Source organism: Salminus brasiliensis, chromosome 4, assembly GCF_030463535.1.
Source record: "Salminus brasiliensis chromosome 4, fSalBra1.hap2, whole genome shotgun sequence".
Taxonomy (NCBI): domain Eukaryota; kingdom Metazoa; phylum Chordata; class Actinopteri; order Characiformes; family Bryconidae; genus Salminus; species Salminus brasiliensis.
In genome coordinates, this window is record NC_132881.1 from 32,684,361 (window position 1) to 32,698,884 (window position 14,524).

General features: G+C 40.1%; 1 protein-coding gene across 2 annotated transcripts in view; it reads right to left on the reverse strand.

The window, feature by feature from the left end:
• Positions 1-1,571: 1,571 nt before the first annotated feature.
• Positions 1,572-14,524, reverse strand: part of myofl (myoferlin like) — a 31,471-nt gene continuing 18,518 nt past the window's right edge. The window contains exons 27-54 of one of the 2 annotated variants that reach the window (XM_072678079.1): positions 13,530-13,644; positions 13,074-13,176; positions 12,626-12,762; positions 12,035-12,199; positions 11,795-11,882; positions 11,272-11,349; positions 10,972-11,153; positions 10,591-10,749; positions 10,049-10,150; positions 9,748-9,909; positions 9,502-9,667; positions 9,336-9,409; positions 9,205-9,216; positions 8,982-9,080; positions 8,228-8,356; positions 7,707-7,862; positions 7,517-7,608; positions 6,792-6,962; positions 6,551-6,699; positions 5,493-5,632; positions 5,273-5,361; positions 5,065-5,160; positions 4,401-4,542; positions 3,985-4,084; positions 3,349-3,530; positions 2,464-2,573; positions 2,221-2,368; positions 1,572-2,127 (exon numbers count right to left, since the gene is read on the reverse strand). In XM_072678079.1, the coding sequence (XP_072534180.1) occupies positions 2,092-2,127; positions 2,221-2,368; positions 2,464-2,573; positions 3,349-3,530; positions 3,985-4,084; positions 4,401-4,542; positions 5,065-5,160; positions 5,273-5,361; positions 5,493-5,632; positions 6,551-6,699; positions 6,792-6,962; positions 7,517-7,608; positions 7,707-7,862; positions 8,228-8,356; positions 8,982-9,080; positions 9,205-9,216; positions 9,336-9,409; positions 9,502-9,667; positions 9,748-9,909; positions 10,049-10,150; positions 10,591-10,749; positions 10,972-11,153; positions 11,272-11,349; positions 11,795-11,882; positions 12,035-12,199; positions 12,626-12,762; positions 13,074-13,176; positions 13,530-13,644 (3,382 nt within the window). In that variant the 3' untranslated portion in view covers positions 1,572-2,091. The remainder of the gene's footprint in view (positions 2,128-2,220; positions 2,369-2,463; positions 2,574-3,348; positions 3,531-3,984; positions 4,085-4,400; positions 4,543-5,064; positions 5,161-5,272; positions 5,362-5,492; positions 5,633-6,550; positions 6,700-6,791; positions 6,963-7,516; positions 7,609-7,706; positions 7,863-8,227; positions 8,357-8,981; positions 9,081-9,204; positions 9,217-9,335; positions 9,410-9,501; positions 9,668-9,747; positions 9,910-10,048; positions 10,151-10,590; positions 10,750-10,971; positions 11,154-11,271; positions 11,350-11,794; positions 11,883-12,034; positions 12,200-12,625; positions 12,763-13,073; positions 13,177-13,529; positions 13,645-14,524) is intronic. The other variant, XM_072678080.1, reaches the window with a different exon arrangement.

Genomic DNA, 14,524 nt, shown 5'->3' on the forward strand with positions numbered 1-14,524 from the left:
GACTGGGAATCGAACCCTGGTCTCCCACATGGTGTGGTAGGTCACTGGCAGGTAGTGGTGTTATCTGTTGCGCCACACCAACCACTACTAGATCAACTGTTTTAGCGAAAAATGTGGGAAACAAATGGCCCTGGTGAGCAAGGAATATAAAGGAGCTTAAATATAAATGAATTTTAAAAGAGCAGAGAGCTTAAATCAGAAGAAATGATACATTTGTGTTGATTAACTCAGTTGATGATCACTGTGTTTCTACAGAGGTGTGCTGGGGAAGCAGCACCAATTCTACTGGTGGGGCCATGCCAACCAGGGACCAGCCACCGCAAATCTTACTGGTTGCTTTAGGATGTGTCGGTTGGTTTGCTGGTTTCTTCAGTATGTGGTGGTTGGTGTGTCGATCCTATTCATTTGTGCCAGTTAGTGTGCAGCTGCTTTAACATATACTGGTATATTGTGGTGAGAGATGGTGTGCTGGATGGTGTGCTATATAGGGTTGCAAAGGGGTGGAACATTTCAGATAAATTTCCAGTAAATTAACGGTAACTTTCCATGGGAACTTTAGCTCGGGAACTTTGGAAATATTCCAAAATGTAAACATTCCATGGAAATTTTGGGAACCTCAAGAATATATGTGGATGTATTGGAATTAATAAGAAATATTGAACAATTTTGAATTGTTCAAAAATGTTTTTTTTTTTTTTTTTTGTCAGCAGCAGACATGAAGGCATTCCAATACAAATAAAGAATAACTGACACATAGCTGCAAGCAGAACCTTAAAAAATGCTTAATTCTTTCACTGAACAATCAAAAAACAGTCAAAAGCGCATTCTAATGGTCTTTAAAATGTTAAATAGATAATTTGCTTAAGGATGTACCAGTTGGTGTGCCAGCTTCCTTAAGATCTGCTGGGTGGTGTTCTGGCAGCTTAAGGATGTGCTGGTTCATGTGAAGGCTTCCGAAAGATCTGCTGGTTGGTGTTCTGGCTGCTTAAGGATGTGTGCTGGTTGGTGTGCCATAAGATGGGCTGGTTCGGTGTTCTGGCTGCTTACAGATGTACTGGCTGCTGTGCCGGATTCCTTTAGATGTGCTGGTTAATGTGCCAGCTTCCTTAAGATGTGCCGAATTTTCCGTTGGTGTATCGGCTCACTAAAGATAATCCGGTAGGTGCTGGTTGGGGTGCTGGCTTCCTTAAGATGTGCTGGTTGGTGTTCTGGTTGCTAAATGATGTGCTGGTTGGGATGCTGGCTTCCTTAAGATGTGCTGGTTGGTGTGCCGTTTTCTTTAAGATGTGCCGGTTTGTGTCCTGGCTGCTAAAGGATTTGTACTGGTTGGTGTGCCAGCTTCCTTAAGATGTGACGTTCGGTGTTCTGGCTGCTTAGGGATGTGCCGGTTGGTGTGCTGGCTTCCTTATGATGGGCTGGTTGATGTTCAACATAGGACTCTTCTAGCCTATATGCTGAACAAGTGCTCTCACATAGGACTAAATCTACAGTGCAATAAACTGGATGAAGGCTATTTATGTGTTCAAAGATAACAACCAAATAAACCACACATGAAGCAAGCTTCCTTGTAATTGTGTTTGAACTTGAATCTCTTGAATTTATTTTCTTTGATATGGCTTTGGTAGGTTTGCCTACAATGCAGTGCGAGATTGTCATATACACAGTGCAGTATGCAGGAACTAATAGTCCTCTGTGAGTCAGTATTTTACATTGCTTAAAGACAGTGAGTGGATCTCAGAAAAAAAAGATCCCAAGACTGATCTGATTACAAGACTGATTACAACAAACACTGAACCCTATTGTACTGATTGGATACATATTTTGCTGTGCTTAATGCTCAGTGCTAATGTTCGTATAGCACTTGAATTTGTGAATATTATACATTGTGTTTCTGGCGATAGAGTAGTTAAAACTACAGTGAAAAATTAGCCACGAAAAGTGCAAAACTGGTCACTGAACCACATTGTTAAACACTGTTAAACTTCATTAATATAGAAATAGAACATTACATTTTAAAAACTGAAATATGAATTTCAGTGATCCTGTCATTCCTTGCCGGTGTACTCCAAGCTGCAGTCCTTTGGTCTCCATTTAGAAAGGCTTCACAATTTTCATAGAAATGTAGTTCTGGAAAAAAAAGAAAATCAATGATTTCATTTGTAAATCCATCAAACATACATTCATGGAAATACACCCAGCAATAAAGTTAAAATTACTTACAGGTAAAGAGTACAGCAGGATTCCTAAAAACAGGAGCACTAGAATAAGAATGATGCCTCCAATAAAGAGCCATTTGAATCGGCGCCACACAATGAATTTCATAGTTTTGCATGGATTCGTGAACCAAAGGAATGACGTATCTGGACGGCTGTAGAAAGAAATCAATAAAAAACAAGATTGTCAGATCAAACAATCTAATATCCAGTTTACTCATTTCGAATGCTGAAGGTAATCATCTCTCACTTTGGTGGTTCCAGTCTGGGGTTCATGTTGGGCTCGTCTCTTCCTTTCCCAGCAGGCCTTTCTTCCACCTCTTTCTCTTCCACAATCTCCAAAGTCATCTCTACTTTACCCTGACATATCACAGAGATATCAGACAGTACACAGCTGTTATCAACACAGTATAGAGTGCATATTCCCAGTATCTCCATTTTTGCCATTTTCACTTTTTGACATTATGTTAATCTGGCAGTTGTTCTTTGCATTGTGGTAAAATTTCAATATACATGGACCAATAGAAATGCTCCAAAATTACTTAATAGAATATTTTTACATGACGTACATGACATGTAGATGCCAATGTGGCGTTTTTTAAGTGAAAGTTGTACTAACTGTTTCAGTAGGGGTGATAACTAATTTCTGACCAAGGTTCTGCCTGATAACCAGGAGGTTAGGGTGATTCTAAGGGTCAGTGACTGACAGGGGGCCTAAAAAGGGGGCACAGTGTAATATCTTTTAATTGGGCCCAAAACCCCTATATGTTTCTTCTGAGAACCCCACAATCTGGGACAGCAGGTGTCTGTTACAATAAATCAGTTAGGTGACGTTGTCTTTTGGCTTAGAGCTATGCTCTACTAAACCACCATCATTACCCTGCAGCCTGTACTGTACTAATATCTTGGGAACCTGTTTTTTTGGTAGCTGGTAGTGATGGTACTAATGCCTACGCTTATCTAATACAGGTCGCAGTAAGATACAAACTTGCACATTTGTATGCTTTTATGTTTTTATAAAATCATCACCCAGGAGTCCTTCAGACTTTTCCTACACAGGACAAGTGGTTACCAGCTAAGGCCACCTTTCCATTATTTTCTATCTACGTGATGCACTGTAGGACTCTTCACTCACAGTCAGAACTTTTTTGCCGTCCTCCTCCATGGCACAGGGCCACCAGCCTCTCACAGACTTCTGTGCGAAGAGTGATTTGAGAGGGAGGTTCTTGCTTGGTCCTTGTGTTAGCATGTTAAGACTGCACTTCTCAGGGGTTTTGGATGGAGGGAGGAGGTGAATCAAATCCAGCTCTACTGTGCCTGTTTGAGAAAGATAAACAAAGCATGACTCATGTATTATTCTTTGGCAACACACCGCTCAGACCACCGCAAAGCCTCTGGGGAATTTCATTATAATATTTAGAAATCATTAGAGATCATTATTGGACTGCAGGTATTTCATGCTGCTAGTGTAATCCAAATATATTTCATTATAAATTATCATTTCTTAAATCTCTCAATTAAGCCTGCCCTGAAGGGATTGGCACACATGAGAGTGCAGTGATACACTAGTACATATCACTGTTTTTCGTGCATGTCTTAATATTAACATCCAGTCTAATACAAAACATAATAGCTCATATCTTATGGCTCCATATTTTACAGAGAGTCTGGTTGCTATCAAAGCCAGTGTCAAATCAATGCATCTAGCAACAAGCTAGTACACTTAGGCCTCAATGGATACTGAGTGTAATGCAGAATAATCCATATTTACCTAAATAGTCATCCAACGAGAATTTGTCATTGTCCCAGATCTGTATAATGAATTTGGGAGGAATCCTGAACTCGGTCTTGTCAAGATTCCAGAAGTGCTCCTGGGGACAAACAGATTAAAAGATTCAAACCTTAATTAACACATCCAATCTAAACACTCCAGCACATATGGTGTAATGACACAGATACATGGTTATTTTCTTTGTTAATGTGTAAAAAAGAGTTGACATTTAACTTCTGTAACTACTCAGAGTCTGCAATCCGATTCTTTTAATGAAGCAGTGTGACGTTGTACTGATGTCTGATATAGGTTGAATAACCTGATATGCAGGATTACTATTCCTATTCAGTTACTCTCTACCACTCAGCAGACTTCATCTACTCACTTGACAGCACAACTTAAAGAAGTGTACATACTTTTCTCGACACAAGGCACAGCTGTTCAGCTGGCAGGTAGTCAAAGCCAAAGACAAATCTCCAGTTGAAATTTCCATCTCCATCAAGTGACCTGTAGTGGACATCTGTTTTTTGTTTGTCCTCCTCCATACCTGGCATCCACCTGGAGAATACATATTTAATCAAAGCACTGTAATATGAATGTTCTTTGTTTTAGGACATTTAAGTTACATGCAGAAATTGTACAGCAGAATTGGCTGTTCTGTATAGCCCCTTTCAAACATGCTAGTTTACCCTGGCAATTAACTACTCATGAAATGAACTGCTAATAGGCTTAAGTGTAAATGGGAATTGAAATCCTGGTGATGTCAACATGGCAACCTACAAAGATAAATAATATCTTTATTTAATATATTTATTAATATCATTAATTTTTAAGAGTGTACCTGCACAAGACCTAGTCCTGGAAAACAGAACGAGTTTCTGTTCCTCAAGAGGGCTTGTGTGAACAGAAGCTCATGTGAGAACAGAAACTCATATATTACCAGACAGTACCAACAATATCTAGAGTACAGATGGTAAAGTGTAACTGTTTTCTTTTACAGCTGAGTGAAAACTCCATGGGTGTTCACTTTGTGCAGGATTAAGTATATTTATGTATAACAGACATGGTCTTATTATTTACCCCTTCACATAGATGTCACTCATTCGTTCACCAGTAATGCTGGTTTCATCCAGGATGACATCAGTGGTGTTCCAAATGACTGCCCGCAGGAAATACCTGTAACAAGGTGAGGAGTAAAAGGACTGACCTATGAGAATCATTACTGTGCCAAATAGGAGATTCAAATAGGAGGGAACTTGATGTAAGGACACATTGGCTTAGCTCTTACTTTTTGGCTTTACGAGGAGTGATATCCACTGGAGGTCCAGGGAGGCCGTGACTTTTGGGGAATACGTCCACCCACATCTGAATTCTTCCCTTAAAAGAGACAGGCAAAATGAACTTTAGATAGATTTGGACAAGAGACATGAGCAAGTGTTGTGACATCTGACAAAACCACTATGTGCTTTCTGAACATGCCCAGGCAGGAGCAGTGAGACAGGACTCACCTGGGATAGCGTGGGCTGGTAGGAGCTGTGCAGGGTTCTGGTTTCTACATGCTCAGGCACCAGGCCCTGCTTCCGCAGAACATGCAGGCAGATACGCTCCTTAGCTGGACCCAGGTGCTGATGCAGTACTTTGCTGGCCTCTAGCAATGCAACGCCACACAGAAGCAACTATTTTCAGTACCTTATCAATAACACCATTTTTAAAGTGGTGTTTTGACACAAATCTAATTTCTACAATAAGAAGAATATACAGTGGCAAAAAAAAGTATGTGAACCGTTTGGAATTGTATGGTTTTCTGAATTAAATTTACAAATGTCAAGTGACAAACATGCCTAAAATAATAACACAAAAAAGTCTGATCATTCATGTCTTCATAGAGAACAACCATAAAAACCTATATAAAAAGTATGTGAACCCTTGAGTTAACCCTAGATCTCAAAAAAGCTGACTGGAGTCAGGTGTTAGCATACCTGGAGGCCAAGCTATTAATTAAGCTATCAACCAGCTATTAATTCCATGGGTTGACTTACTTTTTCCACTACCACTTTGAATGTTGAATGAGTGTGTTTAATAAAGACCTGCAAGATTATGTCTTTTTTTGTGTTATAATTTTAGGCATATTATATTTGTTAATACACAGATTGTATTTTATGACAAATTAATGCAGAAAAACAGAATATTCCAAAGGGTTCACAAATATTTTCTTGTCATTGTATATTATCACTGATGTGAAACACCAGAAGTTACTTGTGGGACAATAGTGCCTCCTTGTGGAGAATCTTCAGCCTGCTAAGCACACGTAAATGAGCGAATGTTCTAAAAGCCACATGCATGTAGTTGTTCACGTCTAAAAATGGGCAAATGTACAGACTTAAAATTTAGACTTAATAATGTAAGCTACTGTTGTTTTCAACCAAACATGTATTGACTAACTGAATTCATTTGGATTAATGGAGAAATAATGCAGATAATGTAAACATATTAATTAACATTTTTGAACAAACCATTATCTTAAATATTTGTAGTGGGTTCAAGAAAAAGAGAAGTGCAGTTGTACCCAAGTCCTGGAGATTATATTCCCGTCCTGCAAAGGAAAGTGAACTGCCATCATCTGCAATCTGTGGAGGAGGGACCCCTCTCAGTCTGGCGAGGTTTTGAAGTATCTGAGATGGCTTCAGCTGGTCTCTCCACTGGTTCACTCCTGAACTGCATATAATAAGGCATATCTCAGAATATTTAGACTGCATATATTTCCATATCAGGCTTAAGAAATATCTCTGTGAGTGAGCAATACTTACACACAATAGGTCTGTGAAAGACCACAGTGCGAGCTAAATCGAGAGAGGAGGCGATTCTCAAGGTCAATAATTGTGTCTCCAACCTTCTCATCACGGCTTAGCAAGTCAAAGTCATAGACGCTGATTTTCAGATCTTTGTCTTGTGGCAGGAAGCAAGACATTTCAAACATTCTGCAACACACAAACATGGTACATTGGATGCTGTGCCCGTAAGCAGGGGTGAAGAAAGTAAAAAGGCTGTGCTTAGGTGAAGATACAGGTACTCCATTAATGAAATATTACTCTATTGAGAGTGGAAGTATATTTTATTGCTATTTGAAGAAAATATATCAAATGAAATAAAAATGCTCTGTGTAACCCAGACTAGCAAATCTGCCCAGTATTCATAAACTATGTGTGGCTTATGACAGCTAATATGTCATACTGGTTTTGGAAACAATGTTTTAGCTGTATCAGTTTCATTACAGTAATATGAATACAAAGGAATTGACAAAAAAGAAATTACCAATCTTGATACTGTAGTTAGTGTACTTCCTCTAGGAAATGTAACTCAGTAAAATATATTCATTTAAAGTAATACCTGATGAACAAATGTTGCAAAACAATACTTAAGTGTTGTAGCAAAGTGCAATCACACAAGTCTTTTCCCTCCCAGCCAAGTTCCTTATTTCATGTGTTTCACAAGGTTACACCCATATTTCAAGTACCATACAACAATTTCTGACCTTCCAAACTCAGGGTTTAGGGTGTTCGGTTTGTAGTTATCTCTGTCATCAATAGTTTTTTTCCCCAGAGTGATCTTGATGTAGGGATCACACTAAAAAAGAACCAAGAGTATATGCACATGACACCATCAACCAAGCCAAAGGTTTTGTGTATCATACAATATACATTCAGTGTTCTCCAAGTCCTCACCATGCCATTGCTGTCTTTGGGCTGTAGATCAATGCAGCGCACCACATAGATTCTAACCACGCATTCCTGTGGTCCACTCTCAGGTAGCTCTCGGAACTGCCGCGGAGGGGCTATGATGTCAGGGTCATCTGACAAGGGGTATATTCTAAATGATCCCTGTACACAAGTTCAGAGGTTTCTGTTAAAATTAATTGTCAGAACAATTACTAGGTGATACAGCTGGACTGTACTTGCAAGTGTCTTCAAGGCTTTAATGTTAAGCTCTCTCGCACTGACAACAAGGCTGACAAAATCTTTTTGACACTAACTGTATTTCTATTACAGGAAGACCATATGTTTTTTTTAATCATGAAGTAACTGGTTACTTCATGTAACAGTTACCACTAGATGGCAGGCTAACATCGGTTAACATTGCTGCATGACATTTGCTCTACTGTTGCCATTAATCACAGCTGTTCAGGTTTCACTGAGAAATCTGAGAAATTCCAACTCAAAGTGGAGCAGGGAAACAGAAAACCTGCCTTAAACTCTCCCACCACAGTGGGGTCATCCTCATCCTCATCAGTCTTTCCTCTGTGCAGTTTAAATGTGTTACAGAAGTCTGTCAGGCCATGGAAATCTGGCATCGCCTCAAGCTCATGATCATAGACCTGAAATACAGATGTATTCACTGTAGGTTATGTTTAAAATGGCCCCAAACATGCATTATTACTCTTACTACATCTATAAATTGTCACTGTCAAAATGCCAAAACAGCACATTTACAGGAGAAGGAAAAAAGCTTTTTAACTTTCAATGGAAGTCAATGTAAAAGATTTTACAAAAGTTATTCTGGAACATTTGTAATGATTCATTCATCATGACACAATATAAATAAAAACTGCAATTACATGTCCAAATGTCAAACATTAAAAAAATTAAGATATTTTAGCACGTCACCGATGATATATACAATTGCTTATGTTTTAAACTGTCCAATAAACTTCCAATAATATTATTATAGTACCAGGGGATCTCAGTTTATTTATTAGGGACCCACATGTAGAGGCATTGCTCATCTGCAACCCTTTTAAACTGTTTTTTTTTTACTACAAGTGCAACCATGATCCAAAAACTAAACATGCACAGTGCTACACAATTACACACATAGAAAGTATATAAAATGACAATGACATACAATGACTCTCTTATCTGCTTATCTGCTAATATTTAAAGATGTTTTATTTTAAATAGTTCTATTCAATGTTGTCGGTTAGGGTTGGGTTTCCAACTTACTGCTAAAGTGGAATAACCCTTCTGAAGATACGGGCCACACTTCTCATGCTGTCCAATAGATGCATAGAATTTACTCCACCAGTCCACAGTCTCCTCCAGCTAAAATAGAGTTCACAAAAAACCCACACAGACACAGTTTGATTTAAATAGTGCTGTAAACCCACCGCAGATTACTTCTGATTGAAAGGTTACTTTTGTTTGACCATGCCGATTTCAAACTTACCTTTTCTGCATGCTGTAACAAAAGAAACAGAACAAGAAATTTATAGGTCTGTAAATGGCCGTAAATTGTTCCTTTGCCTAGTAAAAAGATAAAATGCATTTAAGAGTGGGTATGTGCTACTTTTCAAGTACCTGACCATCCAGAATTTGTCTTCTGTCTTCCATGTCAATAATTACATCTCTAGGGGCTGCTGCCATCATTGCCACTGAAACATAAAACTTTATAATAAATAAAAATTCTGTGACTGTATTTTTGACCAAAATAACATCTGCAAAAGAACTGCAACAGATATTTTACCTCTGGCAGTCCTGGACACTTCAGCAGTGTCCATGTAGGGATCGCACCTGAACTCTTCCAGAGAGTCTATAGTGCACTGGCCAACAATGGGTTTCCGGCCAAATGGCCTATGGTCTATCACTTTTAGTACAATAGGAGGAGTGTACATCTCTTCTTTGGGGAGAGGCTACAGAAAGAAAAACGTATATACATAAACTGCTTCTGTAACTGTTATACTTGAAGCACTTGAAGTTTTGTGGACTTTACCACTTTGAGGAACAGAACTGATCCTGGGAAGTTCGGGTTTTTCTTGATGTTTTTGATGACGCCAGTCTGAACAGTTTGCCCCCCACATTCCACAATGAGACTGGGGGAGGATATAGCAGCCATCTGATAAGTCTTCATGTTCCTCAAACCCCAAGCCAGGATCTATAAAGTGCACACACACATACACATACAGACCCACACACTCAGGGAAATGTTTGGTATAGGTAATTGCCTCTTCCTTTCCTGCTGTGTCTGCCTTACACAGAGGGGATGATGTGGATGATGCGCTTGACTGTGTTACCTCAATGGCAGTAAGCTGCACCACAGGCCTGATTCCCTGAGGCACCATGTACAGCGTCTCAGCTCGTCTGGGTGGAACCAGGGGCATTTCAGACTCATTTGTCTGGACATAGAGAAAAGGAGCATAGCAGTTCATTTGAGACTAACAACATCAGAAGTAAACTGCTAACAGGAAACAGCAAGACACCACTTTTATAAAATGTGTAGTTCTTAAATGGGTTTCTTGAACGGAAAGCCCAAAAAACTATGATTGGTTGAACTTACTATATGATTGACCTCACTCTACTACAGAAACATTTTGTTTCCAGCTCTGCTGCTCTCAGGATCATTTCTTTGAACTGGTCTGGACCAGTTTAGTTATTTACGATCCCACTAGGCCCCTCTCAATATTATGAATGCCCCCACCCCCCTTTCTCAAGTATGCGACTATTCTCCCCATATTTTGTACAGGTGTGTATAATAAATTCAGAGACTGAGCTTCAGTCCATGGCTACAGCAAGGCCTCTGTAGATGAAGGGCAATGAAGCAATCATAATAACATACTTTATCTTTCAGAAGTAGCTCTGCTGCCACCAGCATTTCTCCAGCACTTCGACCTTTCATTGTCACAGGAAACCAGAGCAGCTTTGGGGTCACAGATGAGCTTGGTTTTAGCTTGACCACTGGGGGACAGGCACATCTGCCCATGGCCTCATCCTTTCCCTACAAAACAGCAGAGTTTAAACACAATACAGCTTTCGTCCTATTAACAGAAATGGCTTTCCTCCTATTTAGAAACACACAAACTTATAGAAACACTACTCTAGCACTACGTTTCTGATGATTCATTAACACTACATCTGAGTTAGTATGTATACCTATAGTCTGGTCAATGGCAGCTAAACTTTGTACTATAATAAAGCCCCAGGTTAAGTAGATTCATACCACTTGGTCGCTGTCGAAAATCTCCAGGACAACACTTGAGGGATTATGAGCGATGGTCTGTGGGTCTCCGTAGATTTCAATGTCATTAAAGATGAGTGTCTGGTCCCATGTGGGGTTGAGGTTGGCCTTAATGATCTCTGTGGTCTTGCTTACATGGAGGAAAGACACATGGCAGTAGGGATCTGTAGGAAAACCAAATGCAAATGACCAAACAACTACAGTGCTAAGCATACACATTAACATAGCATGAAAAGCAGTGGTAAAGGTTACAATTCATCCTTGTTGTGGTACGTTTCTCACCTGAAAAGCTGTCTTTGTCCATGGGAAGAAGGTTCCTAGCCTGGTAGACATACACTCTGAGATGGTACATGTATGACGCTGAAAGTGTAATCACAACACAGTCTATTTTTTAGGAGTTCAACAATGTTACTGTCTACACAATCTGCATAATGTTCAGTAATGAGTAAAAATGGAAGGTTTGTTTTCTCAGAAATTCTGGTGCTTAAATCATTCTTCCTCCTACACCAGAACTTAATGTTAGTTGGCTCAAAGAGCTTTTTTAAATCTTAAGAGGAACACATCTATTGCTGTAAAACCCCTGTGGGCTGCCCTCCTGATGTTTGCTATAGAGATTTGGAATTATTTCATTATTTAATCAGTGCCATTCAACAACTGAACTGGCACCTCTAGATGCTGTTTAGTGCACATTTTTCTACAGGTCCAGACTTCCTCTGAGGAAAAGGAGTGGTGCGTGGGAGCAGGAGCAAATCAACAGCAGAGATCAGTTACACTGGGCTTTAATTAAATGGCACGAACTACTTACTGTTAAAGATGCAGGAAACTGTGGGTGTGTTGGCACCGAAAAGCTTGGCTGCATCTTTTTTGCTGGTTTTCTCATCAATATCAACCCCCTAAAAAGCAAACACAAAGACTCACTGGGTAAAATATAATATCTGAGAGTCACTAGGTGAAAGAAAGCCATTGTGTGATACAACTTTCAAACTTCCTAAATAAGTGATCTGTGTGGCTTCAGTGAGGTCATCCACAGCCACGCTGTCCTCACCAGTGCCCCCTCCAATTTGAAGATGGCTGAAGCGCCCACACTGTCAGCCGGCGCCATCTTCCTTCTCCAGCGCCTACGCCGGAATGTATCTGAGGAACGTTCCTTCCTGTGGAACTTCCAGCCAATCAGAGAGGAATATTCCCAGCCATCACCTAATTCCTTCTTCTGTTGGGACATGAAAGAGAAATAAATAAATAATAACTTGAATAATAAAAGTGTGTATATACTATCTGCAAGTATATGACTCTCAAGGTTCTTGAAGCAGTGTGTAGCCCTGTGGTTACGGGTGTCCAGCTATTCGATTTGCTCGCACACTGCTATTACTATTCTTAAATTATCACCACACTTGTTTTGATCATAAGGTGTACCCTTGAATGCAGTGCTGTGACCTCTATGATTCAATAACCACTGACTGTTCTAAAAATGTACATTGACATTACTGATGACTTAAGTCACCTCTGTTTTCTGGATTCAAACTACACGTGAACGTCATGTGAACCACAGACAAGCAGAAATGTGACACCATGATGATGCATGACAGGGCATATTAGATCATGTGTTCTGAGCAATGGCTTAATTACAGGTCCTCACCTCTATGGTGGGGGTGTTTGCTATCTTCTTGCGTGGCCGCACCAGTCTCTTCCTGCGGTGGATATGGTACATCTTTTCTGCTGCTACCCAGGAGCTGGGCTTATCATCTGGAGGGATAGTGATGCCATACTCCCAGCCTGCCGAATGACAAAACCACATTACAAACCCCATTTATCTAATACATCTCATGTCTCCTGTCTTAACCCTATTACGCCAGTGAAGGTGGCCTTTCTGCCTATTGCTCCATTCGTAACATGGTTTCTCAATGCTGTTTACATTTGCACTCTCAAATATAATGAATATACAAAGAAAGTTCCAACTGCCAGTGGAAACATGCACAGGTACAGACTATTTGGGGCAGATTCTAATAAGATGAAGTGGTAAAGAGGTAAAGGGGACAAGGGGGTAAAGGGGCAGAGCTTTTAAGAGTGATGTCACTTTCTCTAACCTTTCTCATCCACAGCTCTGTTGCTGTCAAAGCTCCATTCCTCTTGCCACTTCCATCCTGGCGGACACTCAATCTCATTCGGACTCTGGGCCTTCTCTCCATTCTGCACAGCACAAACACTATCACTCTACACTATTTCCACCCTGCAGAACACAGCTTTGCTTAAATGCTTCATCCATTGTTCAGAGAACAGGCTCAAATTACAGCACCTGCCCATGTCAAACTGTCAATGACAAGCGACATGGGGGAAAAAACATAAAAAAGTGGTGTGTTTGGACTGGAGTCTCCTGGTGAGAAGTTTTTAGACTGTTTTTATACAGATAAGGAAGATGACTACGCACTTAAACACTGGTATGAAATTGTGCTTTTTTCCAGTGCTATAATGACAGTGAGGAAACAGTGAAAGCCTATCAGAGGTCTTTTCCTGTGTGGTGCTGACAGTCCTCTCTTCCTCACCACGTCAGTGTAGGGCTCGGCTGCTGGCTTCCACTCTCCACCTGGGAAACGGCTCTGGTTCTCGTACACCTCGTCTGTGAACTCTGTGTGCCCTGCATCGGCCTCTGTCAACAGACTGATTCAAAGGCACATACACACACAGTTGTTTTCATAGCATGTCAGGACATGGGGTCAAACACGGAGTATGAATAGGGGGTATATTTTATGAGTGGGCAACAAAGTACTCTATAACATCTGAGAAATACAGCATTTGTAAATGTACTGTAAATTCTGGACATCGCACAATATAAAGAGCAGCTGTTAGCAAACAGTGTAAAAACAAAAAAGTTGGGAAAAATAGTAATATGACAGCGATGACACACAACTATCTATATATAATAAGAATTTTCTAAGACTAACCCATACCTTAACCACAGCAACAAAAAGATCAATATTCTGTCCTGTCAGTCACCTTAAATAAACAGCATCACGATCACTGTGATGCTCCACTGACTGTCATAGAGAGAATAGGTTCTCCATCATTGCTACTCTGTTCTCAGCACGCTGTCAATGGCACTATGTAACTAGCGATGGCGCAGACAATATAAGCCTCTCAAGAACTACATAAAGCTGCATAACTTAAATCATACTTATGTAAAATCCAGTACAATTTCTCTACCCCTTCAGTCCACATGCTTCTTTCACTTCAGATGCCAGTACTATAGCTCAACAACAACACAAAAGCATGTCCTTTATGGTGGCTCAAAGCATGAATATGAATGTTTCCGTAATGCTGCTTTAATATTTTCTGGATTTCCAAAAACCCTTGTATGTTACCTTTACAACTCAAAAATGCAAACACCAAAAAACACAGCACAAGACACCCAGCAACTCTAACACAAACATCCATTTCCAAGGTGTAACTGTATAACTAAGATAGAATAGTCTGGGGTCAGAGCTGAGCACTCCTGGTGTGTTTATGATCTGAGCAGACTGTATAAACACAGCAGCCAGAG